General features: G+C 34.9%; 4 protein-coding genes across 4 annotated transcripts; all 4 read left to right on the top strand.

Annotated features, from left to right (window-relative positions):
* The first annotated feature begins 1,545 nt into the window (after positions 1 to 1,545).
* Positions 1,546 to 2,193, top strand: LOC116010019. Its single transcript, XM_031249273.1, has one exon. The coding sequence runs from the start codon at positions 1,546 to 1,548 to the stop codon at positions 2,191 to 2,193; it is 648 nt and encodes a 215-aa protein (XP_031105133.1).
* Positions 2,194 to 3,266: 1,073 nt separating this feature from the next.
* Positions 3,267 to 12,125, top strand: LOC116011049 (phosphoinositide phosphatase SAC7-like). Its single transcript, XM_031250555.1, has 21 exons — positions 3,267 to 3,489; positions 4,472 to 4,644; positions 4,743 to 4,826; positions 5,217 to 5,344; positions 5,439 to 5,530; positions 5,766 to 5,823; positions 5,999 to 6,055; positions 6,136 to 6,169; positions 6,287 to 6,367; positions 6,929 to 7,035; positions 7,631 to 7,717; positions 7,805 to 7,882; positions 8,387 to 8,457; positions 8,528 to 8,626; positions 9,019 to 9,118; positions 9,756 to 9,864; positions 10,045 to 10,117; positions 10,826 to 10,919; positions 11,084 to 11,176; positions 11,504 to 11,570; positions 11,732 to 12,125. The coding sequence occupies exons 2-21, from the start codon at positions 4,494 to 4,496 to the stop codon at positions 11,860 to 11,862; spliced, it is 1,794 nt and encodes a 597-aa protein (XP_031106415.1). The 5' UTR covers positions 3,267 to 3,489; positions 4,472 to 4,493; the 3' UTR covers positions 11,863 to 12,125.
* A 2,837-nt stretch (positions 12,126 to 14,962) lies between these two features.
* Positions 14,963 to 15,631, top strand: LOC116010016 (miraculin-like). Its single transcript, XM_031249271.1, has one exon. It carries the CDS (start codon positions 14,963 to 14,965, stop codon positions 15,629 to 15,631), a length of 669 nt encoding a protein of 222 aa, XP_031105131.1.
* Positions 15,632 to 17,308: 1,677 nt separating this feature from the next.
* On the top strand, positions 17,309 to 17,965 carry LOC116010015. The gene has a single exon (XM_031249270.1). The coding sequence runs from the start codon at positions 17,309 to 17,311 to the stop codon at positions 17,963 to 17,965; it is 657 nt and encodes a 218-aa protein (XP_031105130.1).
* The last annotated feature ends 1,211 nt before the right edge of the window (positions 17,966 to 19,176 follow it).

Raw genomic sequence — 19,176 nt, 5'->3', positions numbered from 1 at the left:
CTTATCCTTTGCGGTCAATCAATTGTGTCAACATATGCATGCTCCAACATTGTCTCACTGGGAGCAGCTAAAACGAGTGCTCAGGTATGTCAAAGGCACCCTCTCATTCGGCTTGCGTGTAACTCAGTCAAATTCTAGAGAGTTTCATGCTTTCTCTGATTCTGACTGGGCTAGTTGTCCTGAGGACCGTAAATCTACTAGTGGGTATGCAGTGTTTCTTGGCACCAATCTTATCTCTTGGGTGTGCAAGAAACAGAAGACAATTGCAAGATCATCCACGGAAGCTGAGTATAAAGCCTTAGCTGATGTTTGTGCTGAGGTCATATGGATCATGTCCTTGCTGCGTGAGATCAATTGATGGCATCCTTACTCCCAAATTATGGTGTGATAATCTTGGTGCTACTTATATGTGTGCGAATCCAATTTTTCATGCAAGAACTAAGCACGTGGAGATTGACTACCACTTTGTTAGAGATAGGGTTGCCAATGGAGATATTCAGGTTAACTTTATTTCCACAAAAGATCAATTAGCTGATATCTTTACAAAAGCTTTGCCTAGTCCTAGATTTTCTTTTCTTAGGGACAAGCTTCAGGTTAGTAGTTTACCCTGCGCTTGAGGGGGAGTATTAGGACTCTCTGAGTTTGAGTCACGTTAGGACTAGCTATCCTACTCTACCTGAGACTCCCCTAGTATATATATCTCCTATTCCTCATCATTGTAATTGTTCAATTGAATCAATACAATATTCAGTTCTCATCGTTATCACTGGCTATATTTTTAATACCCAAGATTTTATTGGGTTAATTACAACTGATTTTGATTGTATTGCTAATTAATAGCGAAGTTATTAAATACTTGCAAGTTTTTGCCAAAGCTGTAATATTCTATCAAGTTTTTGCCAATAATCATGACACTTTTGCCCCCTAAATTTAGTCGTGGCCTCTCCTAAGTTGCATGTAAAAGTTGGTATATTTTAAGAGCTAAGAACCATTTATATTATACAATAGCAGGTAAAGGTTGTCGGGACAACTTTAGCCAAATTAGTTAGTATGTTGACATGGTAACAAGTTCAATTTCTTGGTTTAAGTCACTTAGTTATGGGCTGTTTAAACTAATTTATTTCCTCATGTTCTCATATGAACCAAATTATAGTATGTCAATATATGATTCATATTTGATTAATAAGTAGATACATGCATGTATTTTAACATGGAATAAGGTGGGAGAATTCATAATATGCAATGAATAAAAGCAGTTTTATTCCGATCCCATGGTAGCGAGTAAAAGATTTGATGAAAATTTTAATACTTATAACTTTATTATTATCACAAATATGTAATTTCAACCAACTTAATTAGCTTCTAGAAGTGGTACGGCCATCTTCCTATCACATAATAATTTATTGTTAATTTATATATAATGTTGTTATTAATAGCTGGTATATGATCAGTGGCTCTATAAATTGGAACATCCGATCCTCTCCAGGCCTTCTCATGTCAAACACCAATAAAAAAAACCAACTTGCATTGTATAATTATAACAAAATGAAGACTCTTCATTATCAGCTCTTGCCATATGTTTTGTTTTCCTTATCGTTCCTCCCCTTCATAGCCTTTTCAATAAGACAGTTTCCTTTACCGGCGGTTATAGGCTTGGATGGAAAGGAGGTGAAGCTGGGCGAGTCCTACTATGTTTTGACCAGTCTGTTCCCACCTGGGTTGTGCCTTGTGGACAACGTAAAGTGTCCCACAGACATCATCCAGTGCCCCCCCTACTACGACGACCCCCTCGGCCTGCCTGTCACCTTCTCCCCCGTTAACTCGACGGAGGACACCGTGGTCCGAGAGGACACTCCCTACCGTATTGAGTTGTCCGCCGCGGGAAACTGTAGCAACGGAAGCTTCTGGTACCTAAAGGATGACGAATACGGCACCGACAGGCATTTCGTTGCCGTAGGTCCCGACACTGTCGCTGTGGAGTTTATATTCCATAAACTGGTGTTGGGGTACAAGATCATCCGATGCGTAGTATTTCCAATTCCAACTGTTCCCATTTGCTTCGGCGTTGGGTTTGTACCGACATTTGGATTTAATCGTCTGGGTATCGGGTCGGACGTCCAGCCCGTCGACTTTTTCTTCGCCAAGGCTACAACTAATTCCACTGCACCGTCACCTACTGCATCGGCAAGCTAATAAGCAGCTAGATTCACTGTAGATCAGAACAGTGAAGAATATAATGTAGTATGTGTGGTATATTCTAGTTACGTTTTGTCGGGGACGTGCATGTAATAATTTGTCTGCTGCGCTTGCATGCCATGCCATGCATAGGACGTACAGCAGCTCAGTACTCTCAATAAGCTAAGGATTCTGTATCCTTAGTTTCTTCGTATTTATGAATGAATGTATGTATTATGTATTACAATAAATAAATAAATAATTATTAGAATTTATTTTATTTTTATACTTATAAAAGGGCCGTGACACATTTATGTATCAAAATATATATTTTTTAACATATTGAAGAAGATAAATTTATTTTTAAGGAGTAAATTATTGTAACATGTGTTGGTTACGTTTTATTTAGGGGATGAAAGACGGACACAAATAAAAACTATAATTCTTTTTTTTTTTTTTTAAATCAATGTCACTTTTGTAGGAAAAAAAAAAGAATAATAATGTCTGTTGAAAAAATATATATATATATACTATTCACATGCATACTCTCTCTCTCTCTCTCTCTATATATATATATATATAATTTATATTCTTTCATGGTAATAATGTATTTAATTAGACATTATATATTATAATAATATAAGAAATAAGTTTGATTTTATTTATATTAAAATTAAATGTTATCAAAATTATATTTAGTAATTTATTATATCTAAAATTTTTACTCTAATAATATTAATCATATACCATAATTATTATTCAAATTATCAACTATATTTTTAATATAATATGAATTCTATAATTATGATTAAAAATGGTTATATACTTTTATTTAAGAAATTATATTGGACATATATTTTTACACATTGGGTATATAAAATAGTAGTAGATATATATATAACTGCTTTAAACATCCCTGATTAATTATTGGAAGAACTGATGAATATGATTTTAAGTTGGATCTTTGAGTTATCCAAAAGCTGTTTGTCATCGCTCTCTGAAAATTGACTGGAAAGCATTAAGAATAACAATATACTCTGTAAAATTTCAAAATATAGGGACAAAGGTTCAATGAGAATGGAGCCATTCTAACATCCATTTCAATTTTATGGCCACCATTCTAATAATTCCAATATCATCATTTAATATATAAAATTTCTTTAAATCTTTTCAAAAACCATAATTGATCACTTTTGGAAGTAGATCATATTTGTTAATTTACGTGGCTCAGCTCCTCCTAATTTTGATTTCATCGTTCCCAATTCTCAGCTCTCAATTCAGGCGGTTAAGCGGTTTATATAATTATCTACTCAGGTATTACATCCCTCAAGTAATGGCTTTTAGATCTTCTCTACCTCTCTTGACATTTTTGGGAATCAGAGCTGTCAGCTGCTATCTTTGGATTTGGGAATCGGCAAAATATTTATATTAATGAATGGCCGTGCTTTTGATCCATTCGTTGGTGTTCTTTACTATATATGATGATGATGAACATGTTGCAATATGGATGATAGGAATTTTTAAATGCTTTCTGCTTCGTTTGATGCATCTTTAATATACTGCAAATTTGATGCTTGAGGTTCCTCGAGTAGTAGTTATTGGCTTAATTTACTCAAATTGTGTTTGAGAAAGGAGTTTGTGGAAGCTCATGAGTCATGAGAAAGGGAAAAGTAGGTGATCTTTTGATCATTTTGGTGATGTGAGTAATAATGCAGCTGGAGTTAACTGGTCTAGCATCTATTCAACATTGAACAATTTAATTGAAGTAGCCCTACTTTGCTTAATTAATACCTGTCTTTTATTCTTATTTTCACTTTCTTCATGAAACAGGGGATTTTGCTTAAAGGTTTTAGATATAGAGGGTGGAGTCATTTGCTATACAAGAAAGCAGCATATTTTCATCTACTCAAGGCTCTTGTTTAAAACCACTCAATGCTCTTATCTAAAACCTTATGCAGGACGCAAAGTAGTTCCAAAGTGTTGGAAAGTTTATTCTGTAACCTAAAAGTGTAATTGGATTTAGAGGTTTTGGCCAGTATCATTTTTCTATCTAATATGTGAAATTACTGCAATCACTTTGCTCTGTCTCTTTAGCATGCATTCATCCATATTGGGAGGTTAAGGAACTTGATCTGTGAACTTCTGGCTACATAGATTGACACACATAACCGCTATTTATATAGAACATACAGTTTTACTTTATAAAATAAAAGTTCTTGAGATGATTATTGTTTAACATTCCAATTTGGAATGAGGCAATAAAGATGTGGCTTATTTATCAAATTCTATTTTTTAGTTCCAGTGGTGATTGAGTTCCAATGATGATGGAGAAGGCAGATCCTGCACAGAAATTATATAGAAGGATGAGGCTGTGGGAATTTTCTGATCAATATGTCATTGAGCCCTCAGATGGATCTTCTGGTATGTGTATGGCAATCAGTCGGGTGGATGCATCTATGCATTTAATAGGTTGTCTGCTACTTACTGACATTCTTGTTTGGTTTTCTTTTACTTTTCTTTCCATCAACTAACTATGCATTTTATTTGGTGCATGTTTACTTCTTTAGATGAAATGCCACATTGCAGCACTCTTCGTGTTCCTAGAATTCAAACAATCTTTGGTGTTGTTGGGATGCTAAAGCTTGGTGCAGGCAAGTTGGTGTTATTTAGTACTAATACAGTTTTAGTTTTAGTCCTGCTAGATCCTTAGTAGAATGCTATACTAGTTTTTATAAGTAATCTGCAAAATTTTAGACTTCAATAAGTTCTGTAGAGTGATATTCACTGACAACCCAAAAGAAATGAAAAACTTAGTCAATGGCTGTAAGTAGTTTGAGATGCTCAATTTCCCCAGCTGATACCGCAGTGATGGTACTCTGAATAAACCATGATAATAGCAGTTAATTTACTAGCCCCACCAGTTGCCTATGTACATTTTTCTCCTCTTGAAAAGATTGGAGAAAATCTAACACAATAGATATGAAGTGAATTAAACATGAGATTGTCACAATTTGAGTGTTTAAAGCATTCCTCCCTTTCAGGATCATTCTTAATAATTATAACAGAACGTGAATGTGTTGGTTCTTACCTTGGGCATCCTATCTTTAAAGTCACATCATTGAATGTTTTACCTTGCGATCATTCTCTCAAGAGTTCTTCTGTTGAACAGGTTGGCCTACCTATCTGCTTTACCTTTTGTTTTCTCTTGAAAACCTCGGAAAGTGTTCGCCTTTCTGACATGTTCTTATATGCCTTCATTTCAGAAAAGGATGAAAGCAGAGTTTTCTGCATTGCTAAGTGTGGCTGAGAGGACCCACGGCCTTTACTTTTCTTATGATGTCAATATCACATTGAGGTGAATCACCATGATGCTTATAGGCTTAATGTTTCATAATTGAATATATTGTAATAACTAACTAGAAAGTATGTTTTGATAAATTGTTAGTCTCTTTTATATGTATCTATATGGCGAACTATAAATGCCGCTTGTGATATGCCTCTACTACTTAAGTATTTGCCTAACTATAGTTGTCTCATTTTCTCAATAATTATACAGTATCCCTTAGAGTCAGAAATTTTCTGTGTTGCAGTGCTCAGCGGTTACATGATTTAGGTGATGAATCTAAGCTACTTCCTCTTTGGAGACAAGTAAGCCTATTTATTCATATGGTTTTGACTTCGTATAGTAGTTACACACACACACATATGCTATAGGTGGTTTTTCATGTAGCTGTTGTTGGTTACTTTGCTTGCATGGTATTGGTTGGATATTTGCCCAGACCTTGATTTTTGGTATTCACTTGTTCACTTTTTGCTTTTGCAGGCTGAGCCTCGATTCCTTTGGAACAACTATATGATGGAAGTGCTTATAGACAGCAAGGTCAGATTAATATTATTTCCTCATTGTCTCAAATCTTCCTTCAGATTATAACTCAATGAATATGCAATTTTCCTTTGCAGCTTGACCCATTCTTGCTGCCTGTTCTCCATGGGAGTATCCTTGCTATTTGACTAATGTGAACTCTTTGAGCAACCTTAATATTTCGACTCTAGTTCAACATGCAGGTTTTGTTGATGTTCCATTCAAAGGTACTCCTTAACTAATCATTAGGTTTTAACAACTTTCAAGCGGCCATTGGGAGAAACGTAATTGATGTTTCATTGATTGCACGGAGGTGCAACAGGAGAACTGGTAATAAGAACCTAAAGTGGTTCTACCCTTGCTAAGCCATTCGAAAATTGTAAAAGATGCAGTTTAAGAAATTGAGAAACAATATTTGCACTAGGTGGGAAAAGGATTACAAATTCACCATGAAGCAGTCCAAGATTGCAATGATGATATATAGTTAGCATTTTTTGAAGGGTTACATTCTCCTTGATCTTTGTCAACACTTGAGTCTATATGCTTTGTTGCTTTCCTTGCTGCTTTACATGGTTTACTTGGACACACCACTATGAATAAGATACTGTTCCACCTCTTGCAGCTTCCATCTGGTTTGTGAACTAGTTCATCTATTTCATGTCTTGAGGATTCAGTTTCTTTTCATACAGGCCATATGGAACTTTTATCAGATTAGTCTTGCCACTGAGGTGCACTTGGGATTTCAGTTGGAATCCATTTTGAGATAAATTGACTTTTGAGGCAGTTCACTTTGATACACAAATAAGTGAATAATTGTACAATTACCTATATAAGATTGTTTTTGAAAAAAAATCAGTCAGTCTTAATTTCCATTTTGAACCATTAATTTAGGCACTCGGATGTGGAGAAGAGGGGCTGATTCTGATGGGTATGTTGCAAATTTTGTGGAAAGTGAACAAATAATACAAATAACTGGCTTCAGAGCATCGTTTGTTCAGGTATACCTATTTCATTCTTTTGGCAGGCATTATGGTGCTTATTATACTTTTGTAAAAGTAGAACCAAACATTCACAGTTTATTTGGTTGTGTTAAATAGTGTTGGATTAATGAAGAAAGTTGACCTAGGATATTTTTATCAGAATACAAATGGTAGTAGCTGTAGTCTTCCTTGCCCAGTGTGACCTAGAGTATTTTTGTAATAAAAATTATCAAAAGAATTCATAATGTGTTTATAGCTTTTTACATCACATTTTTCTTTTTGAATTCAAATGCTCTAAGAATCTTCATGTGCCTAGTGAGAAAATCTTCTACATGATAATGCCCACCTTCCTTTCCAGATAGAAATAGTAAGTAGTGCAAATAAAGCCCTTAGTACTTATTCAGATCTTAAATGTGCCCACTTTCACACGCATACAGTTAGTCACATAAATTCTCCTTAAATTGGACTATACTCTAAGATATTCATGCCACACATTATTATTTATTAATCATATGTATTCTAAAAAATGTGCGCATTTGTTTTATCATATGCTAAGTGTATGATAATCTCACATTGTTGTATGCTATTTTACTCTTTAGATTGCCTTTTGTAGGTCCGTGGGACAATCCCAATCTTGTGGGATCAGATTGTTGATTTGACATATAAGCCAAATTTTGAGATAGTGAGATGGGATGAAGGAGTGAGTAGCACGATCTGTTTCTCAATGGCTTTAAATGCTGTTACTATGACTTCAATACTAATAATTTCTTTTATACAATATCTGCAGCCTCGAGTGGCTGAGCGGCACTTTTTGGATCTAAGGAAGAAATATGGAAACGTCGTAGCCATTGATCTTGTCAATACTGTAAGATCTTTTGCTCTTATCACAAGCTTGACATGCATTTTTTGATTGGTGCCGTCATTATATTAGATGATAGTATGATACATTGCATAGATATGAAAATGTACACTTTGGCTAAATGTTTTTTTGTGATGGGTAAAGTGTCCTTAATGATGACCATGCCATCTTCCACTCATACATTTTGTGTCAGCATTTAGTATCAGAGTATGTGTTCATTCATATTAAGTAGTCCAAAATGGATGGGTGGGGAAAGGAAATGGAAGTTGAAAAATTATATTGTGCTTAGTGATATGCACAACTTGCACTCCTATAACATAACAAAGTGAAATAAAATATGAAAGAAATCATGAGAGGTTGAATTCTTAACAAGTCTCTTAGGAAATTAAATAATTCAATCAATGGACTAAATCAATATGTGAGAATTCACATTATATGGACTTGTTTGAAGCGGCCACACTAAATAATTATTGTAACTTTTTGCACTTAGCTCATTTAACTTTTGAACAGCATGGAGGAGAGGGATGCCTAAGTGAAAAGTTTTCTGAAGCAACGCATCCTCTTGCTAATGAAGATGTGAGGTAGGACCTGGCAGCTTAATTATATGAAGTCCATTTCTGCAATGTATGCTAATCCCTAATATGCTTGTAGATACTTGCATTTTGATTTTCATCAAATATGTGGGCATGTTCATTTTGAGCGACTCTCTATCCTTTATGAACAAATTGAGGATTTTCTCAGGAAAAACAGGTACGGTTTATTCCCAAATCAAATCTAATAAGCACATGTTGAAAATTTTTATTTTTATTATTAATATTATTTACAACTTCCAAGCCCACATAAGTGTTTATGTGAGCTACCGCTTTATTTGATCATAGCACTTGTGGGCCTTCTAGTCATGCTATGTATGCACACTAATATGATCATCATCTGAATGATTCTTAACTTTATACAACCAGAGTCAGTGATCATATTGACAGACTGCCTGATGTTTTACAGCTTTTGGTGTTTCACTGTTGGGGTTACCAGATCTCAGAGTGGTGTTGCAATTAAAATTAGTCAGTTATTGTGTGACATTTAGTAAGATGTTATGATTATACTAACTTCACTGCTTTATATTTTGTTGCAATTTTGTATGGAAGGTACTTTTTACTAAATGAGAAAGGTGAGAAACTTGAAGCACAAAGTGGAGTTCCAAGGACAAATTGCATTGATTGCTTAGATCGGACAAATGTTACTCAGGCATGTCCTCTGCTTTCAAAATGATGAAAAGTTCTATTCATGTGGTAAAACACAGAAAATGACAATATGGAATTACCATTGGTTCCATGGATCACACACAGTATTGAATTTCACCTGCATGTTTTTACACCCTATTATAAAATTCTGCTTGTTGATCTTTTTGTATCCCCTTAAATGGCAGTAGTAATTCTTTGGAGAAGTAGAACAAATGAGTTTAAAAGCTTCCCAACTCTGAGTCACTGCATCAAGACCTGCTGTCAGCGATATGGGCTAGGTGTTTATCTTTGTGTGATTTCATAGTAAATGAGTTGAATGAACTACAGAGAACCCAAGATTCTGATTGATTATTTGGTCAATGCTAATGAACTTGATCTACATTAAAATGTACCATTTCATTACATTAGCTTCATTTGAAGAAGGTCAAAATGTGGTAGCATTTGTAGTATTTGGCTTATTTTTTTAATATGTTGGGGTTCATGCTGGCACCACATAGGAAGTAGTTATTGGGATGTGCTTGTATTTAGTACTACTTTACTGTCACTGGCATATGCAGTAATAGTTGAAACTTTCAAGATCTTTATTCAGTGTACATCACAACCTTAAAAAAAAGGTCTGCATTCTTTATTTGTGTTTGCAGAGCATGATTGGTCAAAAAATGCTAGAGTTCCAACTGAGAAGGCTTGGTCTTTTTAATGCTGAAGAAACAATTAGCAAGCACCCCAACCTTGATGAGAACTTCAAAATCTGTGAGTATATCAGGCAATTGTTATGATGATGGTTTTTACAGTGTATAGACTGTTTTTGCTGTTGGTATAGAAACTTCATTAGCTTATAAGATATTCAGCATTTTACCTCTTTTCTTCCTTTTTATGCCCCTACACTCTCTTCTGTTTTCTTTTTACCCTTCAATATAATTTTATGTGCAGTGTGGGCTAATCATGGGGATGATATAAGTATCCAATATTCTGGTACTCCTGCTCTAAAGGGAGATTTTGTCAGGTTGCTATTTTTTAATCTCTTTAGATCATTGGGCATGCTTTATTTCTTTTTTGCTCTCATGCGAAGGCATTATGTAAAGGGAATATACAACTTTCTACATGGTCTGCATACTGAATATATATCCAATTTAAATGTTTTTTTTTTCCTCCTGTTGGGATTGGTTAGATTATTTACATGTTTTATCTCCTATGACCTGCTATAGTGGTGAGATGGAACTTAAATTTTATGATTCGTCTGTCTCATTTGCATTACTATCCATATCATTGTATAATATCCTTCTTGTGAAATCAATTATCTGACCTTTCAAATCTTGTTAAAATGATGGGTCCAAACCAAGTTAACTCTTGGTAATAAAAATTATATGTTTTGTGATTTGATTTTCTTTTTAGATTTCTGTTAAGGTAAAGTGGAGATTCAGAGTTATGTTTTGGTAATGAACTCAAGCATTGAAGTGTGATACACTCTCTGGATTTGGGCCATAGCTTTCATTTCTTCTTATCCTATCCATGATAAACAATGTATAAGACGTCTTAATGGAAAGAAATACATGAAGTATGTCATTATTTGGTCCAAACTTTAATGTTCTTATCCTTATTTTCTATATCTATATGAGCTTTGGCATTCTGAATCCCTGATTTTCTTCCCCTCTCACTTTGATGGGTGAAATCATGATTAACTGGATTTGTAACATGGATATTAGTTATGCAGATATGGTAAGCGAACTATCAATGGGATTGTGAATGATGGATGTAATGCTCTCATGCGCTACTACTTGAACAACTTCTGTGACGGTACAAAACAGGTAGCGTGCATCACATACACATCAGTGGCTTTTGTGGAATTAGTTTTAATTTTGAATTTACCAATGCTTTGATGAGATTGACTTTCACTCATGATCTAATTAGGATTAATTTGGGTACTGATGCACTCACACTTTTTTTTAAAAAAAAATTATATACACTGAAGGATGCAACTGATTTATTGCATGGACATTACACTGTTTCTGTCTCACGAGATATGGCACAGACATATCAAAAAGGAAGTGTTGAGGCAGTTGCTGTGAGTATTCTATCAACTTTCCCACAACTTTGATAACAGTTATCTTTGTCTGGTGATATTGAATTGATTAAAGAATTGATGAATCCCTTGTATTGTAACAAACTCTATTCATCCTTACTTCCCCCTTCCCAGTTTATTGAGTTTCAGGCCATGATTAATGTATTCAGATGTGGTTTTTGGTCAGAGTACAGTATATATACAGACCAATTGATTGCATTGCATCAATTGATTCATGTCATGTATTCCACCTATGGAGTTAAAGTTTTTGAACCCTTTTCCAAATTTACTGTACAATCACCTAACAATGTGTTGGTCCTCCTATTGCAGTCATTCCCAATGGCATTTGGGCTGATTTTGATTGGGTTCTTCTTCACCCTCGTCTCACTAAGGCGAGGCAAGTTATTATACTTCAAAATAACTATGGATGATATGATTGTTGAATTTGGTGTGCTCTATTTGTCTTTGCATTGTACAAGTAATAGTCTTGTGTAAGCCATCTTTCCTTTTGATTGGTATTCTTAAGCCTTATACACAATGTTCATTTTGTAATTACAGTTCAATATGATCCTTGGAACATATTGTTTTCAATGATTTGGGCTAGCATAAGTCTTGGAATGGGTGGATTTGTGAAGGCCAATGGTCGTGTGTTCTGTAACAGGCCGCGCCTCAACCAACCTCGACATTGACTTTCAAGTTTCAAGTCAGGTTCAGGCCGGGTGCTAATTGTTTGTTATATTTGCAGAATAGGCCTTGACTCTGCTGCTTTAACACAACCATTGCTCAGTTGTATGTATTCTTTGTAATTCAGTTTCCAGAAGTATACAAAACATTGATTATAGCCAACTATTTTTGTTCCTGTTTTGTGTTCTGATTCCCCCTTAACTTCGATCTAACTGCATTTCATTGTTTTGTTATCACTATATTTTTAATACCCAAGATTTTGTGTATTGGGTTACAATTGATTTTGATTGTATTGCTACCACAGTACCACTTCATATTTTAAAAGCCAAGTTATTTAATACTTGCAAGTTTTTGCCCAAATTTTTAATATTCTATGTCTACGGTCTCATTGCATGCCCCCTTCTAACTATTTATGCCCGCAATTTCAAAAAATTAAGTTTCTACGAGTGGTACGGCCACCTTCCTATCACATAATAATTTATTGTTAATTTATATTTATATATATATATATATATAAAATAATGTTATTATTAATAGATATATGATCGATGAGTACATGCAGTAGCACTATAAATTGAATTGGAACATGGAATCCTCCCCGGCCAGGCCTTCTCATGTCAAACACTAATTAATATAATTCTTAACTTCTCCAAAAACCAACAACTTAACATACAGTACAAAATGAAGAGTGTTCATCATCATCCTCTAATAATTTTTTTTTCCTTATTATCGTTCCTCCCATTCATAGCCTTTTCAGTAAGGGAGTTTCCTTTACCGCCGGTAATGAGCGTGGATGGAAAGGAGGTGAAGTTGGGGAAGCCCTACTATGTTTCCTCCACTCTTTTCCCACCACTTGGGGTGTGCCTAGTGGACAACGTCAAGTGTCCCAAAGACATCATCCAGTGCCCCACTTTCTACCACGACACTCAAGGCCTGCCTGTCACCTTCTTCTCCGTGGTCAACTCGACGGAGGACACAGTGGTTCGAGAGAACACTCCCTACCGTATTGAGTTGTCCGCCCCCGGAAACTGTAGCAACGACACCTTCTGGTACCTAAAGGATGACGGAGTCCCCGGCACGGATTTCGTCGCTATAGGTCCCAAGACTGTCGCTGTCGAGTTTACGATCCAGAAAGTGTGGTTGGGGTACAAGATCGTCGGGTGCGTACTACCACCTTTTCCCATTTGCTACGGGATTGGGATCGTATCGGAATTTGGATTTAATCGGCTGGGGATCGGGTCGGATGTCCAGCCTGTCGAGTTTTACTTCGCCAAGGTTACAACTAATTCCACCGTCGCCATAGATTCTATGTAGCTAGAACAGTGAAGATTAATGTATGGTATATTATATTGTGGTTAGGTTTTGTCGGGGACATGTATGTATGGAATAATTTGTCTGCTGCATGCCATGCATAGGACAGCAGCTCTGTACGCTCAATAAGCTAAGGGTTCTGTATCCTTAATTTCTTCGTATTTATGGAATTATGTTTTTTAATTTATAAGATGCGTGCATGTATAACGTATTACAATAATTAATTAATTAATACGGAGTATAATTTATTTTATTTTTAGACTTTAAAAAGCGCCGTGACACATTTATGTATCAAATTATTTTTTAACATATTGAAGAAGATAAATTTATTTTTAAGGAGTAAATTATATATTGTAACACGTGATGGTTACATTTTATTTAGGGGATGAAAAAACAAATAAAAACTATAATTCATTTTTGAGAAAATGGTGAAATAGGTCCTCGAAGTTTAACTGAAAAAAGTCAATTAACTCTCTAAATTTTTTAAAGGTGTAATTATATACTCATCAACAATTTATTTTGATGCAATGAAGCCTAAAAACCGATTAATGACCTGCTATCACAGGTCATTAGGGACCCAACCACCATCTGACAATATTTCAGGCAAAAAAATGATCGGCAACAAGCGAACGGTCGCTGATCACGGAGAAGGAGACCAAGGTCGCCTTCTCCGATTGAGAAGGCAACCAAGATCTATTTCCGTTCCCTTCTAGTACATTTTGAAAGGTGAGTCTCCTTTAAAACAGTCAAGTTGAGATCAAAATGTAATATTTATACTAAGAATGTAACACTAAATCAATAATAATAAATTGTACGTTTGTTAATTATAAAGAAAATTATAATATTTTTAATGGAATATGTAATACTTTTAAATTAAAATATAATATTTAGGGGTAAACAATTACTTATGAGCTGAGAAAATGTATAGTACTAATAAATAATAAATAAATTAATTGATTATTATTTATAAAAGAAAGTATAATACTATATTTATGAAAAATAATTAAAATGCAATACTTTTTAATTAAAATGTGATATTATGGGTTAAAGAGTTATTATGAAGAAAATTATTATATATACATATGAGAGAAAATATAATATGAAAAATTTGACGCTTTTCATAATGAGAATCGGTGAGAGGTTGTATATAAGATTTTGCCTACTTTTAATACCCAATATTTTATTGGGTTACCGTACAACTGATTTTGATTATTGTATTGCTACCGTACCACTTCATATTTTAATAGTTAAGTTATTTAATACTTGCAAGTTTTTGCCCATATTTGTAATATTCTATCTTCCATGCTAAAACACGTACTTAACTCTCCTAATAAGTTTCATTTTGATATGGTATTAATAATAAGTAGATGCATTTTTTAATGTGAGGTGGATTGGATCATTTCAAAATACTCAATAAATAAAAATAACTAGATTGTCATGCTGTCAATGATTTTGTAGTCTAGTGGCACGAAATGACTTTCTTCTAGTTTCAGTAGAAATAGTATTAACTCGTTGTGTTGAGAAAGTAGTTATAAACTGAAATTTTTATACTCCCTATTTAGTATTTACTTTGATCCTATGCAATTTCAACCCATTTTTATTAGTGGTCTACTTTCCTATCACATAATTAATAATTTATTGTTAATTTAAATAACAATTAATATTACTAATAGCTGGTATATGATCATTAGCTAGCTCTATAAATTGGAACCTCCTCTCCTTCTCATCATGTCAAACACTACCTACGTAGTGCACCAAATCAAAACCAACTTGATTGTATAAAATCATAACGAAATGAAAACTCTTCATCAGGTGTTGCCTGCATTGTCTCTTTTGTTTTCCTTATCGTTCCTCCCCTTCATAGCCTTTTCAATAAGACAGTTTCCTTTACCGCCGGTAATAGGCCTGGATGGAAAGGAGATGAAGCTGGGCGAGTCCTACTATATTTTCACCAGTCCGTTCCCACCACTTGGGTTGTGCCTGGTGGACAACGTAAAGTGTCCCACAGACATAATCCAGTGCCCCTCCTACTACGACGACCCTCGCGGCCTGCCTTTCACCTTCTCCTCCGTCGCCAACTCGACGGAGGACACCGTGGTTCGAGTGGACACTCCCTACCGTATTGAGTTATCCGCCCCTGCCGCGGGAAACTGTAGCAACGAAACCTTCTGGTTCCTAAAGGATGACGGAATCCCCGGGATGAATTTCGTCGCTATAGGTCCCAAGACTGTCGCGGTCCAATTTACGATCCAGAAAGTGGTGTTTGGGTACAAGATCGTTGGGTGCGTAGTACTTCCATTTCCACCTTTGCCCATTTGCTTCGGCGTTGGGTTCGTACCGGAATTTGGATTTAATCGGCTGGGTATCGGGTCGGACGTCCAGCCTGCCGAGTTTTTCTTCGCCAAGCCTACAGTTAATTCCACCGTCGCCATCGACAATAAGCACCTACATTCACTGTACTAGAACACTGAAGAATGTAGTATTTATGCATTGTGGTTACGTTTTGTCGGGGACATGTATGCATGTGTGTAATAATTTGTCTGCTAGCTGCATGCCATGCATAGGACAGCAGCGCAGTACTCTCAAGGGTTATGTATCCTTAATTTCTTCGTATTTGTGGAATTATGTTTTTTTTTTTTTTAAATAAGATGAATGTATGTATAATGTATTACAATAAATAAATAAATAAATAATTGCGGTTTACGGAGCATTCGAATTTATTTTATTTTTAGACTTTTATTATTAAAAGGGCCGTGCACATTTATATATCAAAAAATATTTGTTAACATATAGATAGATCCCTATAGATCGAGAAGAAGATAAATGTAATTTGTAGGACTAATTAAATTATTGTAACATGTGTTCGTTGGTTTTATTTAGGGGATGGAAATATAAATCAATAAAAATTATAATTCATTTTTTAAAAATCAATGTCGCATTTGTAAAAAAAAAAATAAAAAAATATTGTCAATATGTTGTAAACATAGATTATTTTGATAGTTCAAACAAATTTGTTAACTATCAGATTTTAAGTTCGACTCCTCATGTATGTGATCAATTTATTAGCCTTATTATATTGATTTTAAGTTGGACTAATGTGATCAATCTATTAGCCTATTAATTTGAATCGATTAGTAATTAACAACTAGTTTATTTCCTTATGCTTATTTTTCTTATTTTGCATTGTACAAGTAATAGTTTGTGTGAACCATATTTCCTTTTTCTTTGTATTCTCAAGCCTTATACACAATATAATGTTCATTTTGTACTTATAGTTCAATATATATGATCCTTGGAACCTATTGTTTTTAATGATTTGGGCTAGAATAAGTTTGGGAATAATGGCTGGATTTGTGAAACCCTTCATTTTTTTAGTAGCATATATCTAAAATTAAAATCTACCATTTAAGGGATAAATAGTTACTTATGAGAAAAAATGTAATACTAATCAATGGTAAATTGATTGGTCTTACTTATGAAGTTAAGTATATATAATTCTTATGAGAAAAATGTGATACTTTTAATGAAAAATGTACTACTTTTAAATCAATCAAAATGTAATACTATGGGTTGAAGAGTTACTTAGAAAAAAAAAATTGTAATACTTAGGAGGGAAAGTGTAATACTTATTAAAAAAAATTGATATTTTCAGGGTGAGAATCCTTGAAATGATTAAATAGAGAAGATTTTGCCTATTTTCAATAGCCAAGATTTTGTTGGGTTACAATGATGTATTGCTACCACAGTACCACTTCATATTTTAATAGCCAAGTTATTTGATTCTTGCAAGGTTTTGCCCAAATTTGTAATATTCTATAGTCTTTTGCCCATTAAATTTGGGTATGGTCTCTCATAAGTTTCTTTTTAATATGATATTAATAAGTAGATGTATTTTTTAATGTGTGGTAAGGTAAGGTGGGGTGGGCCACTTGATTATACTAGTGAATAAAAAATAGTTTTATTATCATGATAGATGGTGAAGGATTTTGATATTTTTTTAAAAAAAATATATTATTAACAGTACGTACAGCTACTATATGCATGTTCACTAGCTCTATAAATTAAATTGGAACCTTAGCTCCTCTATCTCCTTCATTCTCATGTGAAACACCAAAATCAAGTTGAAAATATCAAAATTAAATGAAGACTCTTCATTATCAGCTCTTGCCATATGCTTTGTTATTATTATCGTTCCTCCCCTTGAGAGCCTTTTCATTAAGGCAGATTCCTTTACCGCCGGTAATTAGCGTGGAAGGAAAGGAGGTTAAGTTGGGCAAGCCGTACTATGTTTCCTCCTCTCTGTTCCCACAAGTTGGGTTGTGCCTGGTGGACAACGTTAAGTGCCCCAAAGACATCATCCAGTGCCCCACTTTCTACGACGACCCTCGTGGCCTGCCTGTCACGTTCTCCTCCGTCGCCAACTCGACGGAGGACACCGTGGTTCGAGAGGACACTCCCTACCGTATTGAGTTGTCCGCCCCGGGAAACTGTAGCGACGAAAACTTCTGGTACCTAAAGGAGGAAGACGGATACGCAGACAATGATTTCGTCGCTATAGGTCCCAAGAAGCTCGCTGTGGAATTTATAGTCCAAAAAGTGGAGTCGGGGGGTTACAAGATCATGCAGTGCGTACTAATTCCAATTCCGCCTTATCCTATTTGCTACGACGTTGGATTCGTATCCACATATGGATATAATCGTCTGGGTATAGGGTCGGGCGTCCTCCCTGCCCAGTTTTTCTTCTCCATTGGTACAACTAATTCCACCGTCGCCATCGACAAGCCCGCCCGCTGCTAGTACGTATAGATTCGTCACTGTAGCTAGCTAGAACAGTGATCAATTTGTGGATTGGATCGGAGTGTTTTGTTGCATTGGGGACATGTAATAATTTGTCTGATCTGTTGCATAGGACAGCAGCTCAGTACGTACTCTCAGGTGTTATATATGTATCCTTAATTTCTTCAATTCGTATGTACGAAATAATTGAGATCTGATCTTTTATAATAAATAAAATTTATTATCTCAATGGTGACATATTTAATATCATTCTAAATGGGTGCAGGTCAAAATTTATGGTACGTGTACATAAGATTAGATAGATTTAGGCACTCGAAAAGTAATTAGCCAAACCAATACGACTATACAAGTGTACATGTGGAAGTAGTCTCACCAAATGAAGCACCGTACCCATTCCTTTTAAACCTTTGACTTTTATAGGAATGTTTTGCAGATAGGATAAACTAATTAAGGAAAAATTCTAATGAGAAGTCCGGCTTTCATTAGTTTTCTCAATGCTTTGGCCGGGTTGCCATGGCGGCAAAGATTTGGACGAAGGCATGGTTAACAACCCTTTTCCGAAACTATTAATTTATATATTTGGACACCACATTCTTACAAGTTACAATATAATGCATGGTTAATTACTATAAACTTTTAAATTAGTCAGATGTGTGGTGATTCGCTCTGAAGAAGTATAGTGGTATTCAGAACAAATAAAAATAAATTTTGTTTTTGGTCGGGGATTGGAGGTTTGGTTAGCCAAGGAAGATGTAAATTAAACACAAATTTTGAACAATTTATAGAAACTAAGCAAATGATAACAAGTTAGAGCGAGCAAGCTAGTTAAACATATATAGGAAATGAAAACAGATAGTAGTCCAACTTTGCTTTGAGAAATAGGGAGTTGGAAGGAGACGTACTTAGTAAACACCACATGTTTGACGAATTCCTTCAATTGGCTTGAGTCGCCATGAGAATATATGTGACTTAAATCTAATTGAGAGTCCAATGTTTACAAGAGTAGTAGTGGTGTTTAGTAGTGTCTCTCTAGTTCCTTGTCAAGGCATACGCCAATTTTAACCAAAGACACACTATAGCATCTATATATACAAAAGTGACAAAGTCGAAATCCCTTATTTTTACCATCTATTATTAATTAAATTTGTTAATTGCTTTACGGTACCATTGTTCTTTGTACTTAGTTGTTCCTTGATATCTTGCAACCTAGC

The sequence above is a fragment of the Ipomoea triloba genome, chromosome 2 (assembly GCF_003576645.1).
Source record: "Ipomoea triloba cultivar NCNSP0323 chromosome 2, ASM357664v1".
In the NCBI taxonomy this organism is placed as follows: domain Eukaryota; kingdom Viridiplantae; phylum Streptophyta; class Magnoliopsida; order Solanales; family Convolvulaceae; genus Ipomoea; species Ipomoea triloba.
The sequence above is the reverse complement of the archived record's forward strand: the minus strand, read 5'-3'. Positions and strand labels throughout refer to the sequence as shown.